At 42.8% G+C, this 20,374-nt stretch overlaps 1 protein-coding gene across 2 annotated transcripts; it reads right to left on the bottom strand.

Moving 5' to 3' along the window:
* Positions 1-1,447: 1,447 nt before the first annotated feature.
* Positions 1,448-19,991, bottom strand: PGPEP1 (pyroglutamyl-peptidase I). 2 transcript variants are annotated; one of them, XM_069216785.1, is made up of 6 exons: positions 19,829-19,983; positions 16,949-17,001; positions 16,818-16,839; positions 15,514-15,630; positions 4,886-5,118; positions 1,448-2,400 (listed from the first exon to the last, which is right to left on the bottom strand). In XM_069216785.1, exons 2-6 carry the CDS (start codon positions 16,969-16,971, stop codon positions 2,208-2,210), a joined length of 588 nt encoding a protein of 195 aa, XP_069072886.1. In that variant the 5' UTR covers positions 16,972-17,001; positions 19,829-19,983; the 3' UTR covers positions 1,448-2,207. The 2 variants fall into 2 exon arrangements, with proteins under 2 accessions (XP_069072886.1, XP_069072887.1); XM_069216786.1 differs by lacking the exon at positions 16,818-16,839 and having other exon boundaries at positions 19,829-19,991.
* Positions 19,992-20,374: the final 383 nt, after the last annotated feature.

The following is a 20,374-nucleotide window of genomic DNA, read 5'->3' as shown; positions in this document are numbered from 1 at the left end:
TATCTTCTGTAGCATCAAATTGTCAGAAGGTCTTCTCAATGCTCACATGCAGTGCTGCTGCACCATTTGCGGATTATAAACCTAGTAGACACCTTGGAGTAACATTTTACATTCTAAATTAATATGCTACAGAAAAAAATGTATGCTATATAACAATGTACACTATACAAAAGAACACAAGTTTTTATTTAGGTCTCGCATGCTGACAGCTCTTAGCTGTCAGTCTGGAAGCTTGTAGCTATTTGCGAAAGACGCCTAGGCCCATTCCAAAAACCCAGAGTGGGTTAGCACCCAACCATCACTTAATATTGTTTGGCTTTATTGCTGCTCTCATTGCTTGCTTCCAAGTTGATGGCTCGCCTTCCTCTTCTTATTTGCATCCCTCACACAGCCTCTTCCCATGCTCACATTTATGGCACTACCTTTTTGTTTTTGCACTCTGTGAGAGTGCATGTTTTTTCCAGCTGTCTTTGTGTGCTGCGTCCCTATCCCACAAATAGGGGCCTATCTGTGCTCCATCTTGCTCCCTCCCATACCCCCACTTGCTCTCTCACTTGTGTTCTGTGTTTCCAGTTCAATACTCCCCCTCCATGCACTTCACATTTTTCTCTTCTTCCCACACACTGGCATGCGGTTTGTCCGTTTTCACTCTCTATTGCTTCCGCCCATCCGCTTCTTTGTTGCTCCCCCATCCCTTTCAATAAGGAAAATACTTTTTCCAAACTTTTTTTTTTTTTTTTTTACTTGCTGCTGGTCACTCCTCTTTCAAATATATGCTTTTGTTAAAATGCATTTTTTCAGTTCATGGCTCAAAGAGGCCATCTTGGATTGTTAAATAAAAAAAAATATAAAATGATACCAGCATCATGCAGTAGGAATGCGCATGCCTGGTGACGCATGAACACACCTACAGGAGGACATGGCCACATGACGTCACGATGCATGCATGCTCAAGTCATCAAGCCTTTCTTCTTTTGCTGATGCTGTACAGCACGGTCAGAAATCATTATGTGTAAAACACAGGGACAAAGTCAATAGGTCACAAAGGCTTTGCAATGCTTGTTTCTGTGGCATACATTTTTCAGAAGCTTTTCTTTGTGTTCACTCTCCAGTTTACAAACAAGCAGGCATTTGACGTTTATAAAGTATGTGTACACATAATACAATTGTCAAACCCATAGACTTTGCCAATGTTTGTTATAAATGGATTGCTAGTTACGTGGCATGAGGTGTAGGCCCGGAAAGTCCCAGGTTGTCCCACCCATCATAAAATTAAAAAGCACTTCCTATTTGTGCACAATCTCCAGAAAAGCAAAGCTAAGGTTCACACACATTTGTGTAAAATCAGGGGCCTACAAGTGTTAATTCTCAATACCTTCATTCAATAAAGAAACAAATACTTAACAGAACCATGCTTGAAGTATATTGACAGACATTGCGTAACTCATTGTGTTAATACTATACATGTTTTATTTACATTTTTTATTAAAATATTATTCCTGAGCACTGTCAAGCTCTTCGGTGTTACGCTCCATCATCACATGTGCTGCTGAATTTTACTCTCATCTCACGCCACCAAATCCAGAAAGCAATAGCAAAAGGCATCTGTGGTCATATAGTCACCAAAACCAAACTTACAATTGATTTAATGTATTTCCTGCAAAGGACACTCCATTTAAATGTTTAGTGACAGGTAGTCATTGCAGTTAGAAATATTCTACATTTGACTGGGTATTATCTTGAAGATAACAAATTCTCCAATAGTGGTCGCATTCTTTCCGCCTAAAAAGCATCACGTATGACTCACAAAACCTTCTTAACTGCTACAAGCCAGGATTTGTGCATTACATTTAGCAAAACCCTTTCAGCAACAAGCTGGATAAATATCCACACATTTCTTCGGTTCCATCTTTTTGTATCCACCGCTCTCCTCGCGATTGAACTTTCTTTCATTAAACAGTTCTCAAAGAGTAGAGAAAAGGGCAAAGTTTCAGATTCACTTGTTGCTCTAGAGAGAGACACAGGGCCGAAGCTGTTTTGTGATTATTATTTTTTTAATCAATCCTTTGAGAAACCAGATCATCGATTTTTTTTTGTCTGTAAAATTAGGTTAATTTATGTCCTTTTGTTTTCTGTGTTTTAAAGGTCATTTCTTTTTGCAGCAGGATATATTCTAGAAGTGCAAACGGAAGGCACTTAGCCCAAGTTCAGTACTCGTGGCAGCAGTTGATTGTATTCTCTGATTGCTCCAGAACTTTGATCATCTCTTCAATGATGGTCTGCAGAGCGCGGCCCAGCTGCACCGCCGTGTAGGGCTTCCCTAGTGGCGGCACATGCACGAATGCCGAACGGCCGTGGCTTTCATACAAGGACGTATAGTACGTAAAATCACACAGGTACCTGGGAATAAAAAACGGGGAGAAAATGGGATGAGTTGGCCATTTCAGCAGCTGAAATCATTAGCACTTAGGCTCTCTGTGTGGCTGCCTCCCGCAGCTCTGCAAGTGGCAAGCAAGCCTGCATGGAGGGTGTGGTACTTGAGTGGCTGCTATTTTCCTATTCCGGCCTTACATATTTAAAATGAGTTTTGTGTCCAATTACAATAAGACATATACAGGGACACTCAGACACAAATCCCAGCATGCCTCCAAATATTTTGCAAAGGCTGCAAGGAACGGCGCATTTTATGGACCATGTTCCCCATAATTCACTTGGTGGTTAAGTTATTTGCTTAGATACCTTAAATGCACAAGTGTTTCCCCATGCTCGATCAATAACCAAAAATGCACCTACTTTCTTTTCATGGACCAAATTCATGTACCACCTCCCTTGTTTTCGAATGATGGCCACTTCCGCACCCCTTTCAAAAACTGTCCTTGTGCACCGGCTAAATGTATAATAAGCATGTACAGAGAGGTTGTACCCATGCAGGTTACTGAGAGCAATGTGCGCGCAGGCATACCTTCCAGCTTTTTCCAAGTATACCTGGCATAAGCAAGAAAGAGCTGTGTCATCAGGCTAGCTACCGCCTTGACTAGAGGACAGATCGAGCAAACTCAGGAACTTCCTTCTGGCGAAGTTTCCCCCGCCACGTTTTAAAAGGCTGGCCCAGCTGCAGGCCGGGTTTGCAAGCACAGGGTATCCCCTGGGCTTGACATCCTGGCACAAGTAGATCTCGAGGAGGCTAGCTGGGAGCACCCCTCGCAGAGGTGAAAGGGTTGGAGAAGCAGAAAGTGAGGGACAGACTCGGGGAGTGGGGCTCGGGATGCTGGGGTGCAATTGCTATGGGGCAACTGAGAACAACTCCTGGGAGTACTGAGGGGCACCATGGGACTGCTCAGGTGAGGGTTCATAGCAGCACCCATGGAAGGAGACAGGCATGTTGTTTTGTGTGCACTTCATCTCTGGCCTTTACACATGCTGGTGTCCACTTAAAACCCATGTGGTCATGGGCCTGGCAAAGCCGAAGAGAGACGGGTAGAGAGGATGTCGGGGCAGGGGACAGCTCGCTGCCCTTTGCTGCAGCATAACCTCGTTTCCCCTGCACCGAATCTGCCCTTTTTTGTCCCATCTAAAAGCTCACAAAGTTGATTCCTGAAGATGCGAATCATCAGAATTCAGAACACTACACACCCCTTGTTTTGACCCATTTTTAATATACAATGCCATCCAAGGTAGAGACATTAGATGGACGGTGAATTAGCATCCCGCATGGAACACGTGGCGAGTTAAATACCACAGTTAAAACTAATCACTGTCCTCCCCAAATCCAAACAGCACACGATCACATTTAAGTTTGTGATGTATGGTAGCGCAGGGGTCGTGCAACCGTATCTATTATTTCAATAGGCTGCAGAGATGTGTTTGCACCTGTGTCAGACGCAGAACCCTAAATGCTGGTAGTGCAGTTTTCAGCATTCAGGAATTCTCTTTACCAGATAAAAAATAAAAGGTTTGGTGACTGAATGCCTAACCCAAAAAGTTGTCTGGTGATCTTACAGGACACATTAAAGGACCGCTTTTGTCAGTTCTGAGGAAGGATTTTGAATGGAAGTGATTCAGGTGGGATGCTGATTCTACCGACAGAATCTAATAGTTTATTTCAGGTCTTACGAAAGGGCCAATTATAAACAAGAACTCAGTCTCCAGGATGTCCTCGAGCATAACTCAAACCAATAATGATGCAAGCCTCCCATTATTTAATAAACCACTAAGAAGCATTTTTGTGGAAGTAGCACTTAACAAACTGTGTTAGTTAACAGGTCAGAACAGACAACTCCCACCACTCTTCAAATATGCATATCAGTTGTCAATATCAAATTCACAAAGGTCCAAGGTAACCGCAATGCACTGAGTGGTAATAAGCTTCCTTGGAGGATGCAATTCCACGGGGGAGAGGACAATCAGACTCAAACCTTGCATGCCAACATCATCTGGACCCAGTAGGAATGACCCAACCAGCCAACTTGACTTGTACCGTTTCCTTGCTCGACAATTGGAAAACAGCACATTCCAGAATTCTTCAGAGAAGCTAGAACAGTTTTCCACTTTATAAACATGGAGTAGAGGGGTAAGATTTTATGTTTTCTCTTTTGAAACACAATGCTCCAATGGAGAATAAATCAAAAGGGTTATCCCATCTCTAACTTGGCTGATTGCATGCGACAAAAGACAGAAAATGTTGCCTCACATAGACAAATCTGCTTGCTGGGGTTGCTTTCAATTTGGAAAGCTATTTAAAGTGTTCCAGTACACTGCACATGCGCAGAGGTATTCTACTTTCTGAATTAAGAGAGTACGCTAATGATGGAGGCTAGGATTCTTAACAAATAACTTTTCCTTCCTTACCAGTCTGAAAACAATTTGTCGTGATCATGCCTCATACCTGCCGGCGTCTTTTGATATGGAAACTGCGACCCCTGGCTCGGAAGCCGTGACCCGCTGGCAGACCGCTTCCAGGTCAAGGACTGAGTCTATGCACTCTGGTCCGCCGTCCACACAGCAGCGAGAGCCTGGGCAGAACTGAGAGTTGTCCAAACCGATGTAGCCCACATTATGTCCACACTTCTCCAGAGTGACAGTCGTAGCCATGCTGGACACGCCCACATGGACGACCAACTGCGAAGAAGAAAGACACTGATCACGCAAGGGTAACAACTGCTGAAAATGTGATACTGGGGGTAGGAGGAACTTTAGTAATTGTGACAATCATTGCTGTAAATTGCCTGCTGAGTGGAATTCATGTTTATTCTGTGTGGCTGTCAAGTATGAAAACAACTGCAGGTTTGACCCAAACACACCCTGCCAAGCTGCTACTCAACTGTGTAATAACTATACCCCTGCAAACCCTCATCATTACCGACATGTTGGAACTTTGTCGCAGCGTGGTCAGTGAGGACCCACTGTTAGATTACTCAAAGCAAGGCGAGGGAAGGCAGGAAAGGATGCAGGCCTCACCGAAGCATCCCAGCCAGAGGTTCCCAGTTCACACTCAGGGGTTCCTACCTCCCCTCAACTCCTTTACAAATTCCACCCAGGGCTACCGAAGCTGCATTTAAGCATCATCACTTACTTTTACATTACTGCTGTTTAGTGCTTGTAAATAGCACCATCTGCCATGAGCATGGCATCGCGGCATCTTATCCTGCGACCGCCAATCCAGAAAGACCACAAGCTCCGAAAGCAAGAAAGGAGCGGACGTAGGTGGCGGCACAAATCAGAATGAAATTTGGGGGAAGAGGTTTGCAATATCCCCTACCCAATGTGGGGGTCTGCAGTACTGAGTGTATCTAGGCTGAGACTTGAGTAAGACCGGCAGTGTAGCACTTCTAAGCAGGCGTGGCACCAGCCAGCTTATAGAACACTGAGATCCAGTACTTTTTTATAAAACACAACAGGCATTTTTTTTTTTTTGTTAAGGTGTGATTAGCAAAGAAGTCTTCGAAAAGAAAAACATTTAGATGGAAAAGGATTAAAACATTTCTGAAATATAGCTCAATAATGAAGGCAAGTGAGTCATCCAGAGGCGTCCCCTCCGGAGATGAAGAAAGAGCTATGCGAATCTATGATACCTCTAGCGAAGTCAAAGTAGGATTTTGAAGCTCGCCAAAACTCAGATTGTGTGGTGTGTCAGCAGTGGAGCCATGGGGGCTGTGAAACTGGCAGAAAGAGATTTTGATCAAAGATAGTGATGGTACCACTGCACTTTGTTTCTCACCTTTTCTTGCAAGTAGAGATGCAAATGGTGACAATGCAGAAAATCAACAGGTATTAACTACACATACGAGAATCTTCTTTAAAGGGGTCTACCTTAAACACATGGAAAAAAAGGCAAGGGACGAGCTTCCTCAGTGGATGACAGGCTAGCACATATATAGATAGATAGACAGATTGATAGACAGATTGATAGATAGATAGATAGATAGATAGATAGATAGATAGATAGATAGATAGATAGATAGGAACAAGGATGACATAACACACCTCTAACATACAAACAAGAAAGTAAATAAAAAGCCACTGCAATGAACAACACACGACGGAAGAACAAAGAGAAGCAATCACACAAAATCTCCATAGCCTCACCCACTTACTCAAGTAAAAGTTCCATGCCACTTACCAGGGGTGTGGAATTTATTAAAATATCTACTTGTCCAGGGGACAGGTTGCTTCTCAAATCTACTTGTCCTGTAAAAATATCTACTTGTCCCTTTGGTGCCATGTAGTGTGGCAACAAATTATGGCAGCAATCTCATTATGTAAGAGCTCGGATAATAGCCTCTCTGATTATGCCAGGGCTACTACCATAGTAGGGCTTGAATAATTGCAGTTTCCTTATTTTGCCACCTTTCTGCAGATCTGCATACTGGGGCTGGAGGAAGCAGTAAGCAATAGTTCCAGGACTGGAGTGCCTTTGAGTCCGCAAACCTACTAACCTGCATGTTTTAAAGATTTTCACCAGCTTCTCTCTAATATTTTCCCATAATAAGAAAGGTTGGACATTTACTCCTGCAATGGCAGAATTAGAACTTCTTCCAGGGTTGGGAAGAAAGTGGCTGGAGGGAAAATGAACTTGCAAATGCTCAATAGATTTTCACATGAGCAAATCTACACATGCGTATTTACCCATGCTAAAATACAGTTCACAAATATTTTATAGGGGTACGGCAGATACCATAGGTGCACTTTTGTGACTTTCTTTAAGAATTGGGGGCCACATGTAGGTAGGTTCAGATTTGCGACCCGCAAATTGCTAGTCAGAGCGACTCGCAATTTGCGAGTCGCAATCCTAATGTAGGATGGTGTCCCCGACACCATCTGTGATTCGCAAGGGCTTCGTAAATGCCCACCTCATGAATAATCTTGAGGTGGGTCGCAATTTGCGATCGCCTTGCGAATGGCGGCCCTCAAAGGGATGGTGGCCTGCTGGAGACAGCAGACCACCATGTTGGTGACTGCTTTTCAATAAAGCAGTTTTTTTTGGTAATGCAGCCCGTTTTCCTTAAAGGAAAACAAGATGCATTACAAAAACGAAAAATGAAACGTTTTCGTTTCACTTTTTCAGAGCAGGCAGTGGTCCGGAGGACAACTGCCTGCTCTGAAAAAATGTTTACAGTGACATTCACAGTGGGGAAGGGGTCCCATGGGGACCCCTTCCCTTTTGCAAAAGTGTTAGCACCCATTTGAAATGGGTGCAAACTGCGATTGGTTTGCGCCCGCGGTCACAAAACAATCCTACATTGCACTGCGAGTCGCAATTAGAAAGGGGTCGCAAACCCATTTTGCGATTCAGTAACCAGATTAACGAATCGCAAAACTGGGTTTGTGCATCGCAGTGTGCTTTTTGCACGTCGCAAACAGAGAAAGTCGCTGTTTGCGACATGCAAAAAAGCTACCTACATGTGGGTCTTGGTCCCTAATTAGGTCTGGTGTTAACAAAGACATTTTGTTTTTATTAAACTTCTATTTCTCTCTCTTTTGGCTGGCTTTACTGTGAGTGATCGCACTCTGCTCTTCCACAAGGAGCATATTGGCACACAAAGTCGTTTTGTTCAGTGTCGGGAACTACAGTGGCAATCAGTGACGTAATGAAACTGGAGGGTGCCCCTTTGCAAAGAACATGGAGGAGTCCCCCTCTCCAGACCCACTCAGGGCCGGCGCTGTGCTGAAGGGGCCCCCTGGAGGGAGGCTGCTGAGCCTTTGTTATGCCACTGGTGGCAACGTGTGCTTTTAGAGTTCAAAACCTTTTTTTTTTTTTTTTGCCATTGTTTGTTACAATGTTGAGGGCCTGGTAGCTCCCACAACAATAAAGTGTTACAAAAGCCATGTCAAAACAAGACACGCATTGATGAAACTAAAAGACTTAGAAAAATGTCAGATCAGTTGGCTTTGTCAGTGTTTGTTTATTTTCATGCTTCCCATAATCGTGTTGAAAATGGTTACACTGATTTTCAATTAGAAATATTTTTGGGAAATACTAGCATGCATCAACACATTTTACTAAATTACACTTCATTTGCATCTAATCAGAGAGCATTCTGGGAGCATTATACTTAGCCTCATAGCCTAAACTTTTCAAACATGTGTATACACGTTTTTTTTTTTTGTACTGGAACCAACGTCAGTAGTGAAGTGTGACCTTAAAACATTTATTTACAGCACTAACCCTAATAATGAAGACTTTCAAATAATGAACCATAAATACAAGTTCGAACAGCATTATCTTTTGGAAACATTACCGCAACTGCAGGCAGCCAAAGGGTTTGTGCTGCAGAGGGTTGGGCCTACTTGTCCCAAGGACAAAGTAAACATAAAAATTTGTTGCCCTTGACCTCAAACAAGATGTCCCGGGACAACAAATGTCGCAGCACATCCTGCAATAGGTGAGGGTCCACATAACATTACCAGAGCACACAATTAATGGAGACAACATTTAGGTTGAGAATTTTCAGACTCGCATCAAAACTAAAACACGCCTCGATGGCCAAGGCACTGCATCCTCCAGTCTACTTTGGTACAGCGGTTATTTTACCCCTCCCCCCCCCCAACACATCTGCACATAGATGACATAAAACCTACAGATTTCTGGTAGATACTTGTAACCTTACATTCCTCACCCTATAAATAATTCCCGGGCATGTGAGCATTGTTGAAATAGAGGAGGATTTGCTTGGTGTTAAAGAACTTCTTACCCACCATCTAAGGAAGGCTGGTGCAGGTGCTCACAGACAACACATTTGGCAACACTAAGCAACAGTATCAATGCACATTTCCTAATTTACCCAAGTATAAATGCTGTTAGGTACTGCTCATACACTAATGCACATCGTTGCCCTGATGTGCTTTCCGGTTTTTCATAGAAAAGACCGTAATAATAGAACCAAACAAAATGTACTAGCGGAGCACAACAATTCTTTTCTTTCTTTCTTTTTTCTAAAGTATTGATAATCAAAAAGTCAAATAGGACTATAAATTAGTAAATTGTGATAGACTGTCCACAATCCATATACATTCATGTATTATTAACCTCAAGCAATGTAGGTTCTCATAATTTTATATAATGAAAATATTTATTACAGAAATTGGTGACAATGATAAATAACATACAACACTAGACCCCTACAGTAAACAACCAATCAACATAAAAGACATAATGTAAATAGATACAATAAAAGTCCATAATCTAACACAGAAATAAACTATGAGTCAAAGGACCGGAAGCCACCACCTGAAGGTGCTATGTCACCTCTTTTCTATGTTGGAGTTTTCAAGGCGTCTCGCTCTCTCTCGCAGATACGTTCTGCCTAGAGTGGAATTTGAGACTCCCGTATGCCAATACCTATCCTGAGTTCTGGAGAAGATCGTGCATGACTGGGCCCAACTTATCCCAGTGGCATCACACTGGGCACAGAGAGTGTGATAATCAGAACCCTTGGGCATAAGCATCTACTTTTTGAGCAGGCTGGCAGCTCAGGAGGATCTACTGTGGCAGCTGCAGGGCAGGTTCCTGCACTCAGCCCTGCTCAATCTTCACTTCCATGCTTAGAGATTGAGCAGCAACAGCTGACTGCATTCAGCCTCCTTCCCTAGGTAGATGTCATCTTGGCACCCAGGAAACTCAACAAACTCAGTATACGCCGGTCGCTGGGGCACGTTTGCGGTTTGGTGAGGTACTGATCAAAATGACCCATTTCAAGCCAGGGAAACGTCCTAGCAACACGTTGGGAACAACGTGGACGTTTTCCACACAAGCGTAACCACGCTTGCCGGAACAACGACTGCCTTTTTCTGTGCCTTAGCCACACATATGCTGAACTACTCATATGCATGGTTAAGGCACAGAAAAAGGCAGGGTGGATCGGGAGAGGAAGTGGTGAGGTAAGTGGCGTTTGGGGGTAGTTTTTAGGGTTGTGGGGGTGGATTAAGGGCTTGGGGTGGGTGGGGGTGATACGCTACTTTTTTTAGGGGCGGGGTGGGAGGTGTTTAGGAATGTCTTTTTTTTTTAAGGGTAGAGCTTAGGGTGGGGTGGTCGCACTACTTTTGTTTTTTAATTTTTCAGGGTGGGGTGTGTGCTATTATTTTTAAGGCCGAGAGTGGGGGGGGATTTGGGGATTTTTGGGTGGGGGGGTTTGTACAATTTTTTATTTTTTTTTTAGGTTTTAGGGCTGGGAGTGGATTATGGACTAGGGTTGTCTTGGGTGGGGGGTGGGGCATTTTAGGTTAGGGGCTCACGCTATTTCTTTTAGGTTTTAGGTGTGGGGGTGAACTAAGGGCTGGGGGGGTGGGGGTAATTTTTTTTTTTTAGGGTTGTGGTGGTTAGGTATTTTAGGGTGGGGGTCACCATTTTTTTTTTTTAATTGTAGGGGTGGGGGTGGATTAAGGTCTTGGGGGGGGATTGGGTATTTTAGGGTGGGGGTCACATTTATTTTTTTAGGTTTTAGGGGTGGGGTGGATTAAGGGCTTCGGCTGCGTGGGGGAATGGGCATTTTAGGGTAGGAAGGTTGCGCTTTTTTTTTTTTTTAGGTTTTAGGGGTGGATTAAGGGCTTGGGGTGGGTGGGGGTTGGGCTATTTCTTTTTAGGGGCGGGTGGGGGATCTGGATATTTTAAGGTAGGGGGTTGCACTTTTTGGGGGGGGGTTAGAGGTGGGGTGGATTAAGGGCTTGGAATGGGTGAGGAGGTTAGGCATTTATGGGTGGGAGGGTCGTTTTTTTTTTTTTTTTTTTTTTTTAGATTTTAGGGGTGGGGTGGATTATGGGCTTGGGCATTTTGTGGTAGGGGGTTGCACTATTTATTTTAGGTTTATGGGGTGGGGATGGATTAAGGTTTTAGGGTGGGTGGAGGGTTGGGCTAATTTATTTTTTTAGGGGCCGGGTGGTTGGGTATTTAAGGGTGGGGTTGCGCTATTTTTTTTTAAAGTTGTAGGGGTGGGGGTGGATTAAGGGCTTGGGGTGGGGGAATTGGGTATTTGAAGGCAGGGGGTTGCACTTTTTTTTTTAAGGGCGGTGTGGATTAAGGGCTTAGGTATTTTAGGGTAGGAGGGTTGGGCTATTTTTTTTAGGTTTTAGGTTTGGGGTGGATTAAGGGTTTGGGGTGGGTGGGGAGGTTGGGCTATTGTTTTTCTTTTTTAGGGGCAGGGTGATGGCCTGGGTATTTACGGGTAGGGGGGTGCGCATTTTGGGGAGTTTTTGGGGGAGGGGTGGATTAAGGACTTGGAATGGATGAGGAGGTTGGGCATTTTAGGGTAGGAGGGTCGAGCTATTGGGGTGAATTAAGGGCTTGGGGGTGGGGCTAATTCTTTTTTTTTAGGGGCAGGGCAGGGGGTTGGGTATTTTAGGGTGGGGTTGCTCTTTCTTTTGGGGGTTTTAGGGGTGGGGTGGATTAAGTGCTTGGGGTGGGCCTTTCAGGGTAGGGGACGTGCTTTTTTTTTTTTTAGGTTTTAGGGCTGGGTGGGTGGATTAAGCGCTTGGGGTGGGTGGGGGTTGTGCTATTTTTTTTTAGGTTTTAGGGGTGGAGTACTTTTGCGCCTCTGGGCGGGTGGGGGGTAGGTATGATAGAACCACACATGCCGCTCCCACACATGCCTTTACTAGGCATGCTTCTACAACGAAAAATCATGTAAAGGCATGCGTGGTAAAGGCATGTGTGGTAACAACATGGTTGTTGTTCCGACGGCGTTAAGGCATGCGTAGTTTCATCATACATTCTTCAAGCCAAGTTGTCCAAAGTACTGCTTTCTGCATTGTTCCTAGCCCAGCAAGACTTACTTTGGGCACAGTTAAGGAGTGAATGTCAGCTTTTTTGTGGTCACTGTATCAGCCCCCTTTGTTTAAATCACCCACTATGATGACATTTTTGAAGGGTTTGCAATATTTGTTTCCACCAACTCCCTTTATCATGTCTCACTGAGACCTTAACTTGGTCCTCACCTTCCTGATGTGTACTCCTTATGACCATCTGCTCAGTACGGCTTCTCACCTTCAAGACGGTGTTCCTCATCACCATACCATCAGCGCTGGGGCGACTGAGCTGCAAACTCTCCATCAAGCCACCATAGACTACTTTCTTCCTAGATAAGCTGGTCCTCAAAACCGAGCTTCCTTTCTTCACAAAGTGATGACTCCTTTTGACATCAGGCAAAACATCACCCTACTGACATGTAGGTTCCATCAGCTGGATCCTAAAGGGGTTCTTAGATTTTACAATGGTCATACTAAGGGATAGCAATTGGATGATGAGCTCTTTGTGGGATTCAGTGGAGCGAAGAACGGCAAGGCAGTGCAGAAATGGACCATATCTTGGTGGATCATGCTCTGTATTAAAATATGCTTCACACTGGCCAAGAAGTTGTCGCTGGAAGTTTTGTGGGTTCATTCAGCCAGAGACATGGCTGCTGCTACTGCATTGGTGTTACTCCGCAAGTTCATGAAGCATTACTGTCTGGACAGCAACGGCTGTCGTGATGGGCTTTTAGGCCACATCGCCCTCAGAGAACGTTTTGGTTTGAGCCAATTCACAGACTTACCATTTGAGGTTACTGCTTTGGTATCTATTCAAAAAGTAAGGAATGAGCAGTTAGAAGTATCTATCGGGAAAACAAATTACTTACCTTCGATAATGCTCTTTCTAGTAGATACTCTAACTACAGATTCCTCACCAACCAGCCAACCCTCCCCATTCTGTGAACTGGACACTCTTCCACCTAAAAAGTTCCAAAGTATAGAGATGTATACACTGGTCAAAACCAATTTGTTATTGGGTTCTATGTCTGGGGGCGTGGATAGCCTAGATAACAACTGATGTCAGGGTGGAATGAGGTCAGCACAGAACTGCACACCACCACCTACTGGCACACAGAGATACTGCAGAAACGTTCTGGATCCAGTCTGATGCCTGGGAAATATTCAAAAGGTGAGGAATCTGCAGTTAGATAAGAGTATTTACCAAAAAGATCTTTCCTGAAGGTAAGTAACTTGTACCTTAAATATCTTAATGATGTTTAGAACTAAAAATGAAGAGAGTTCCTTCACTAAAGAGGAAGGGCATGGATAGGCCAGCAATGGCTGGTGTTCATGGCAATAGAAAGGGGAGGGACATATGAGAGTTCATAATACAGACGGATGGAATGGGTTTCCTTTTCCTCTTCTGAAGGACCAATACCTTCATGAATTGGCTTGATTGTCCTAAATTCGTAAAACATAAAGGTCGCTTCTTTGGGTATTCAGTAGATCTAGAAGGTTTAACCTAGAAACTTCCTTAAGAAACTCAAAATGCTCTATCAAATTACTGACAGCTTAAACTCTAGTGTTAAAACAGGCAGAAAGTCAGGATCGAGTTGGCATATTCTGAGTGAACTCAGGGCACTATAGTCAAGGTGGGGGCAGATATTACTTAATGAGATATTTTGAAGTACTGTTTTTTAAACAGTTTTGGGGCATGGACACGCAAGCCCACGTTACTGTTGTCTTTGAAGCATAACCACTTTGGAACAATGTGGTGGGTGGTCCCTAAGTAACAAATGCATCATTTACCAGAATGTACTTGTTGGGTCATGGTGGAAGACCCCTTTATAGTAGCTTTTGAGTTTCGTATACTTTTTGTGACACTAGTATAGCCCTTGGGCAAAACTCGGATTGCACTGGTTGGACCTTGAAGAACCTTTGTGTTCAAAGATAGCAGTGCTAATTCACATGCGAACCTGGGCTGTGCTTGGTGGGGAAGTATGGCAGTCTCATTCTTCATCAACTGTGGATGATTTGATTGGCTGGGGGTTTCCACGTCCAAATCTAAGCACTCATTGCCCATGAACCTCAGTGAGCAGGGCAGTTAATAAGGCATTTCCATGTTGCAGCTTTCCTGTTAAAGATAAGTTATTACAGTTTCTATTCTCCCGCAAAGGTTTTGCAAGATTGCTTGCTATCGGACATAAGCTATAATAGCTTGATGTTAGATCTAGCACAGGCAAATAAAAAAAGTATTTTATCATTGGGTCCCCTCAGATTGACCAGTGTTGTGGCTGTGTAGTGAATCCGTGGGATCATCAATGCACCCCAGAGTGAAACAGATGAGCAAACCAGTTACCTGCTGGCTCCTGTCGACCTCAGGTTTATTCAGGTTACCGCCACTGTGATGCTTCATCCACCAAAACCACGGTGATGAAAAAGATTGTCTGCTTTGGTGGGGAAATTAGCTGGAGAAAACACTAGGGGAGAGTAACAGTAGAGGCAATGGGAAGGAAATTTGTCTACTTGCTACTACGGAGAAATCGGAGGGGGGGCATTCAAAAATGCATACTTACTGTTTATCAGGAGGTCCACCTTCTCAGACAGTGGATTCTAAGAGGGATTCAGTTTTAAAGATTGGAATCTTCAGTAGGAAAACATTAGAAGTGTCACAGCAAGATTCCTGATGGGATAAGCTGGGGAGCCCTACAGCACATGGGAGGACCTAAGACACTACAAGCACCAGAGGTAGAAATGCAAATATAAAAAAAACTCTGGGATATACTCAAGGTATTGACAAAATCCCTTAATGGCTTTTACTGGAGGGTTAGGTGGTCTGCTTTTTTCTACCCTGACCCTACTTTGCTTACTGTCAATGTATGTAGGCATGTATGTGTTGGTATTTATATATAGTGCAAACCTAGCTAGGAAGCCAGTGAGTGCTTCACCTTTCGTGGGCTGTTGGTCTATAAGATCATGTACTTCAAATGAGATTACACAAAAAAACAGATCACTCTGTATTCTTCACATTTTTTATCAATTCACATTGCAATGGGGGTAAAACGACTGAAACATCTATCCTCTCCAAACGAATTAGATTGGTCTTGGGATTCACACAGGCCGAAACTGTAAATTCTGATATTGAAATTGTTTTGCTTCTCCATTTGCGCATTTCTTATACGAAAAGCTCAGACAAGATGAAAAGTGCATAATAAAACTATCCATTCTTTGGCATCAAACCTCTCAGATAAACAGTGGCAGTCAAAGGAACGTGCTTATAACCATATTACTCACTTGTGGTGTGTGCTTTTTCCACAGCTCTGGAATTATCCTCTGTACAACCTGGTATTCAACTGGAACCTCATACACATAGAGATCAACAGAGTCACCCAGACCCAGCTTCTCCAACTCCTAAAATGAGTGGAAAAAAGAGTTCTGACTCCACTAGTTATCAAGTCTTGTCCCATGATGTCTCCATCCTCTTTAAGGGATCACAGCAAATACAAAAACAAACCATCACACATTTAAGCAATTAAGGCGAGGCCAAATAAAGTGATTTCTGCATTGTGCAAGAAAACACAAAAGTTAAGGTGGACTCTCATTAAGCAATCGAGAACGCCATTGTTTAAAATGGTACCCGTGACTGCCCTTATGGCTCATAGATCTGTCTTAAAAATGCATAGACTTCCTCAGAAAACCTGGCAGTCAGTGAAAAGGTTAAATTCTCATTGTACTGCTCCTCAAAGATTATAAAATGATTTATAGACTTGAAAATTCTAACCAAATTAAAGGACATAAAAGCATTAGCCATAGCCCTGGAGAGAAGGGCAGATATAGTGGAGACAGTCATGAGCTTCCTACCACACAACAGGGTGAGAAATATTTACATGTTTGTTCATTCTGACCACAATCCGGTTGTACAAAGTATGTCCACTCACTGCATCTTTTCTCTATGACTGATGATATGTAGTTGCATTCAATGGTATTCCTAGTTTTAGGAAAAAAAGAATAAAACAAATAGAAAGGGACATCTGAGGAACTGATGGGTATACGTGTACCATATGGACTTCCACTTTGTGGGACAGGTAGTTTTCTCGTTATTTTAATTGAACATTCCACTAAGAGGGGATTCCATAATCCAGATTTTGTAGTTCAGAGCTAAAAAGAGACCATAAGAGACAACCTCTGTGAAGCAGTAAGAACTGGTTCAGAGTGCTCCTACCTGGAGAAGGCTAAGGTGAACTACATCCATACAGTTTCAGTCTTTGCCAGTTTGTCCAAGTAGTGAACCAAGCCTTTAAACTTTCAACAGTTGCTCAGGCCTACCAGGCACGACTGCTAGGCTTACCCTGGTTCAACGCAAGCCAGAAGCATTCTATTCAGACAGAATCAGAAGTAATGTCCCTTGGCACAGCAGGCAAGAATGAAAGCTATGTCAGAAAAGCAGTACTAATCTTGTGTGCATTGCTTTAGATCCAGCGTAACTGCAGTATCCAATTAACACTTACATTACCATCACCTTATTCAGGCTGAGTGGTAAGAGCTCAGCAAGCATAACTGGGGACAATTCTTAGTTATAAACTCCTGCAGATACTCACATGGAAGGATTCAAGTGGATAGCTAAAGAGAAAGACGGTCAAATATCACCCAAAGTTTGAAGCATGCCATACAAACATTTATTTTCATATCTTACCCTATTCTTCTGAAAAAGTAATGGAAAATAAGTTACCTGAACTGCGATCCAGCTGGCATTAACTGTATGCTCCCCAAAAGGACCAAATCCTGAAATTACACAAATGTCAACAATTGCAAACTTTGTTTTCCTCTCCATATCAATTTATTTTTGTTCGTATATTGTATTGGTTTTACAGATAAACAGCAAAAATATAGCAATGCAGGGCATTTACTTTAAATAGAATTTCAGCTGCTGGCTCAGATAGTTCTTGCTTTGAAACACCAGTCCTGCTGTTAGGCAGTAGACTTACTCTGGGATTTAACCTGGCAACCACTCAAACCTCTGTAATGGCCGATAGCTCGCAGCCTGTAAGTGGTGCAAGAGATGAGTCACAGTCCAGCTAGCTAACTGTGCTCACTACACGAGTCAGTTTTAGGTTCAGGTTGGGACACTGATATAGACAAGGGAGTCTTGCAACACTTTCCTCTACCTGTGCCCACAGAACATGGGAAGCGTTGGGTTTGAGATGGCGCGCAGACACTGTAGAGTCTGGAAGTAGTGCGTGCCTTCTGGGAACATGCTCAAATACAGACATTCGGGTCGTTTTCTGTTACCCTGATATCACAATACTTCTGACGTTAAACAGGGCATAAAATATTGTATTTATACCAATGAATGCTTTCATTTGTTTTCTTGTGGTGTTGCGGTTTATCAGTTTCAGCTGCGAGATACTTATATGGCCTAGAATCAGACTGTCTGTTGACTAAATTTAAAATGGGCCCTCCAGGCATTTTTATTATGTTAAGTTGAGAATGTAAATCTTTGAGACCCTCCATATGCAAGTACAGAGTGACAAGCTGGTTATCTGCAGAAATTGAGAAAGAATGGAATTCTGAATGACCCTAGCCTGAGGCCGCAACCATGGGGAGAAAAAAACTTTAAAAATAATATCGGACCTTAAAAATGGCATACAGCTTTTGTTCAAAGCAAAGCATATTTGTTCAGAACAAACCAAACGCTGGTACGCCACGCTCTGCTCACTGTGCAAATGGTCAATGTCCACTGCACAGATGATCTTTTGTAATGAGTAACCACTGTTATCATGCAACGTCAGACTGTCATCTACTGTAACAAGGCCTTCTCGAAGAGAAGGGGCTTGAAAAGAAGTTTAGTAATTCTAATGTAGCGCTTTTCAGACAAGGATTTCAATTTATTGCTTGGCGGAGGCTTACAAAGTATGAAGGGTTTGAACCAGAATCATTAACTAACATACAAAAAAGCACTTTACATACAAGTCTTATCGCCAGATAACTAAGAAAGACAGAAACATGTTCACAGCAGACCCTTAAAAGAAAATAAAGTATTTATCAGGATTTAACTGCTACATTGTTCTGCACCAGACCAGACAACTGAAACAAACATAATCCACTACTAAAATTCAGATTTAAGTAGTCCACCTTGGGACTGGGCAAAATATTAAAATATGGCCAAAATAATAAATTCTGGAAGAAGGTGTGCTCCAAGTTATTGTTAAAACTTAACAAGGTCTTACTTGAATGCTTCTTTTTTTATGAAGCCAGGAATTATAAGTATTGCAATTCTGCCCAAAAGGGTGTGTCACATGCAAACCATAAAACGCTGCCAGAACGCGGTCAAAGGCGGTAGATGCAAGGATGTCTGCGACATCAAGGAGACATAGATTTTCTGCCTGCAAGCATCTCTTCACACTTCTGCAGCTGCTCCACACAACACCACCGACATAAGGAGGTACTACTTGGCTGCAGAGTCTCTAGTTAAGCATTTTGGGATCCCCAAACCTACAGAAAAATAATCAACAGGCAGAAATAAACTTTCCTATGCTAAACATACCCTCTCAAACGAGGCTGAAACTATCTCCTATGTTGATTTTTAAGTTGACAAACCCTCTGCTCACCAACTTCATTGGAACTGCTACAACTTCAAATAAGCAGCGAAAGAAAACAAGAGAACCGGCTTGTGCAACACACTTACCTAAAAAAAATTGTTAATAAAACATTTTAACGTTTTAGGATGATTGGCATCCACCATCATTTCTGACTAAAAACAATCCTCTCAGAATCTCAATCAAAGTACCTCCATGTTTCATTTCTAAAAACGTTATTGATGGAGCTGATTTTATCTTTTGGCCCAGAACATATTATTTATGGCCCGTAAAAATATATTATTTTTTTATCTCGTGTCTTTTAAAGTCTATAGACTGCATTTTAATTGAATCAATTCGGACCCACAAAATGTCCGTCATGCAACTAAAATATATATTTTAAAAATGCCATTATTAAAAACACTAGAATTCCAATATGATGGGGGCAAAATAACTTTATTTGAACAGAAAAATAACTATTATTAAAAACTTAAAAATATCTATTATCATTGCAACAAAATGTACATTATTCGGGCCCCAAAGGGTCTAGTAAGTTTTATATTTGTTCCTTTAAAAAGTGTACTTTATCGAAGCCTAAGTGTCAGTTATTTGGACTTCAATACTTTCATTATCATCATCATACTCCAATTTAAATTTAAATGATATGTAGTTCAACTTCAACTCACCTTTCTTCAGAACCTTACTGAACATACTTTGCCTGCCCCTTGCATGCACGTTTCGAAGACTTTAAAAATCGCATTTAACTACAAATGTTTCGTGAAACACCTCTAAAGTATCTAATTTACAGCCCAAAATGACAATTATTTTGGTCCAGAGCTGTTTTAAGACGACCCCGAAACATAGCGTACTTATTTATTAGGGACACTAAATGCACTTTATTTGGAACTCAAACAGGTATCCTTTGCTAAGCCCCTTTGCACTTGTTTGGTTTCCAACAAAGAAGTGCTGGACGGAAGCAAGGACAAAAGAGCTCAGGGCAGGGGGCCGTGCACGGCCTGCTGCGTGGCACTCACCGGTCACCACCACGGCTTTCTTCCGGGCCTCCATGGCTGTCGCCTCCCCGGGTCCCCAGCCTCCCCGGCGGCTGCTCCTCTTCCTGCCACTCGCTGGCCCGGGCCGCCCGGCTGAGCTCGCGCTCAGACAGCACCACTCCCAGGGACCAGTCACAAAGCAGCTGTCACTGGGAGCGGAAGCAGTGCCCGGAGGGAGAGCGGCGGCGCCATCTTTGAGTGGGGCGGGCACACATGAACGAGGGCAGGAATCTCAGTTAAAATATCAGAAATAGGCCAAAACCTTTAACATATTTCATCATTTGTGAAGGAGTGACACACGACTCAAATATCAGAATTATTTTGCGCGCCAGTTTTGAAGAATATTAAAAAAATGAAGTTGATTAATGAATGGCTATATTCTTTTTGAATTCTCCGAAAACATTTTATTTCATTTTTTTTTATAAACTGTGCATCCATAATGACAAGTTATTCGTTAAAATAAAAAGTTTCATTCATTAGCATTTGGAATGTGTCGTTGCACTACGAAAGCAGTGTACAAATCTCCTT

This window comes from Pleurodeles waltl, chromosome 12 (assembly GCF_031143425.1).
Source record: "Pleurodeles waltl isolate 20211129_DDA chromosome 12, aPleWal1.hap1.20221129, whole genome shotgun sequence".
NCBI lineage: Eukaryota > Metazoa > Chordata > Amphibia > Caudata > Salamandridae > Pleurodeles > Pleurodeles waltl.
The sequence above is the reverse complement of the archived record's forward strand: the minus strand, read 5'-3'. Positions and strand labels throughout refer to the sequence as shown.

Coding starts and splice junctions, on each gene's coding strand:
- PGPEP1 (XM_069216786.1), bottom strand. CDS start 19,862: ATGGAGGCCCGGAAGAAAGCCGTGGTGGTGACCG. Junction 17,002..19,828: donor GAAAGCCGTGGTGGTGACCG/GTGAGTGCCACG, acceptor GTGTAATTTCAG/GATTTGGTCCTTTTGGGGAG. Junction 2,401..4,885: donor ATATCAAAAGACGCCGGCAG/GTATGAGGCATG, acceptor TTTTATTCCCAG/GTACCTGTGTGATTTTACGT.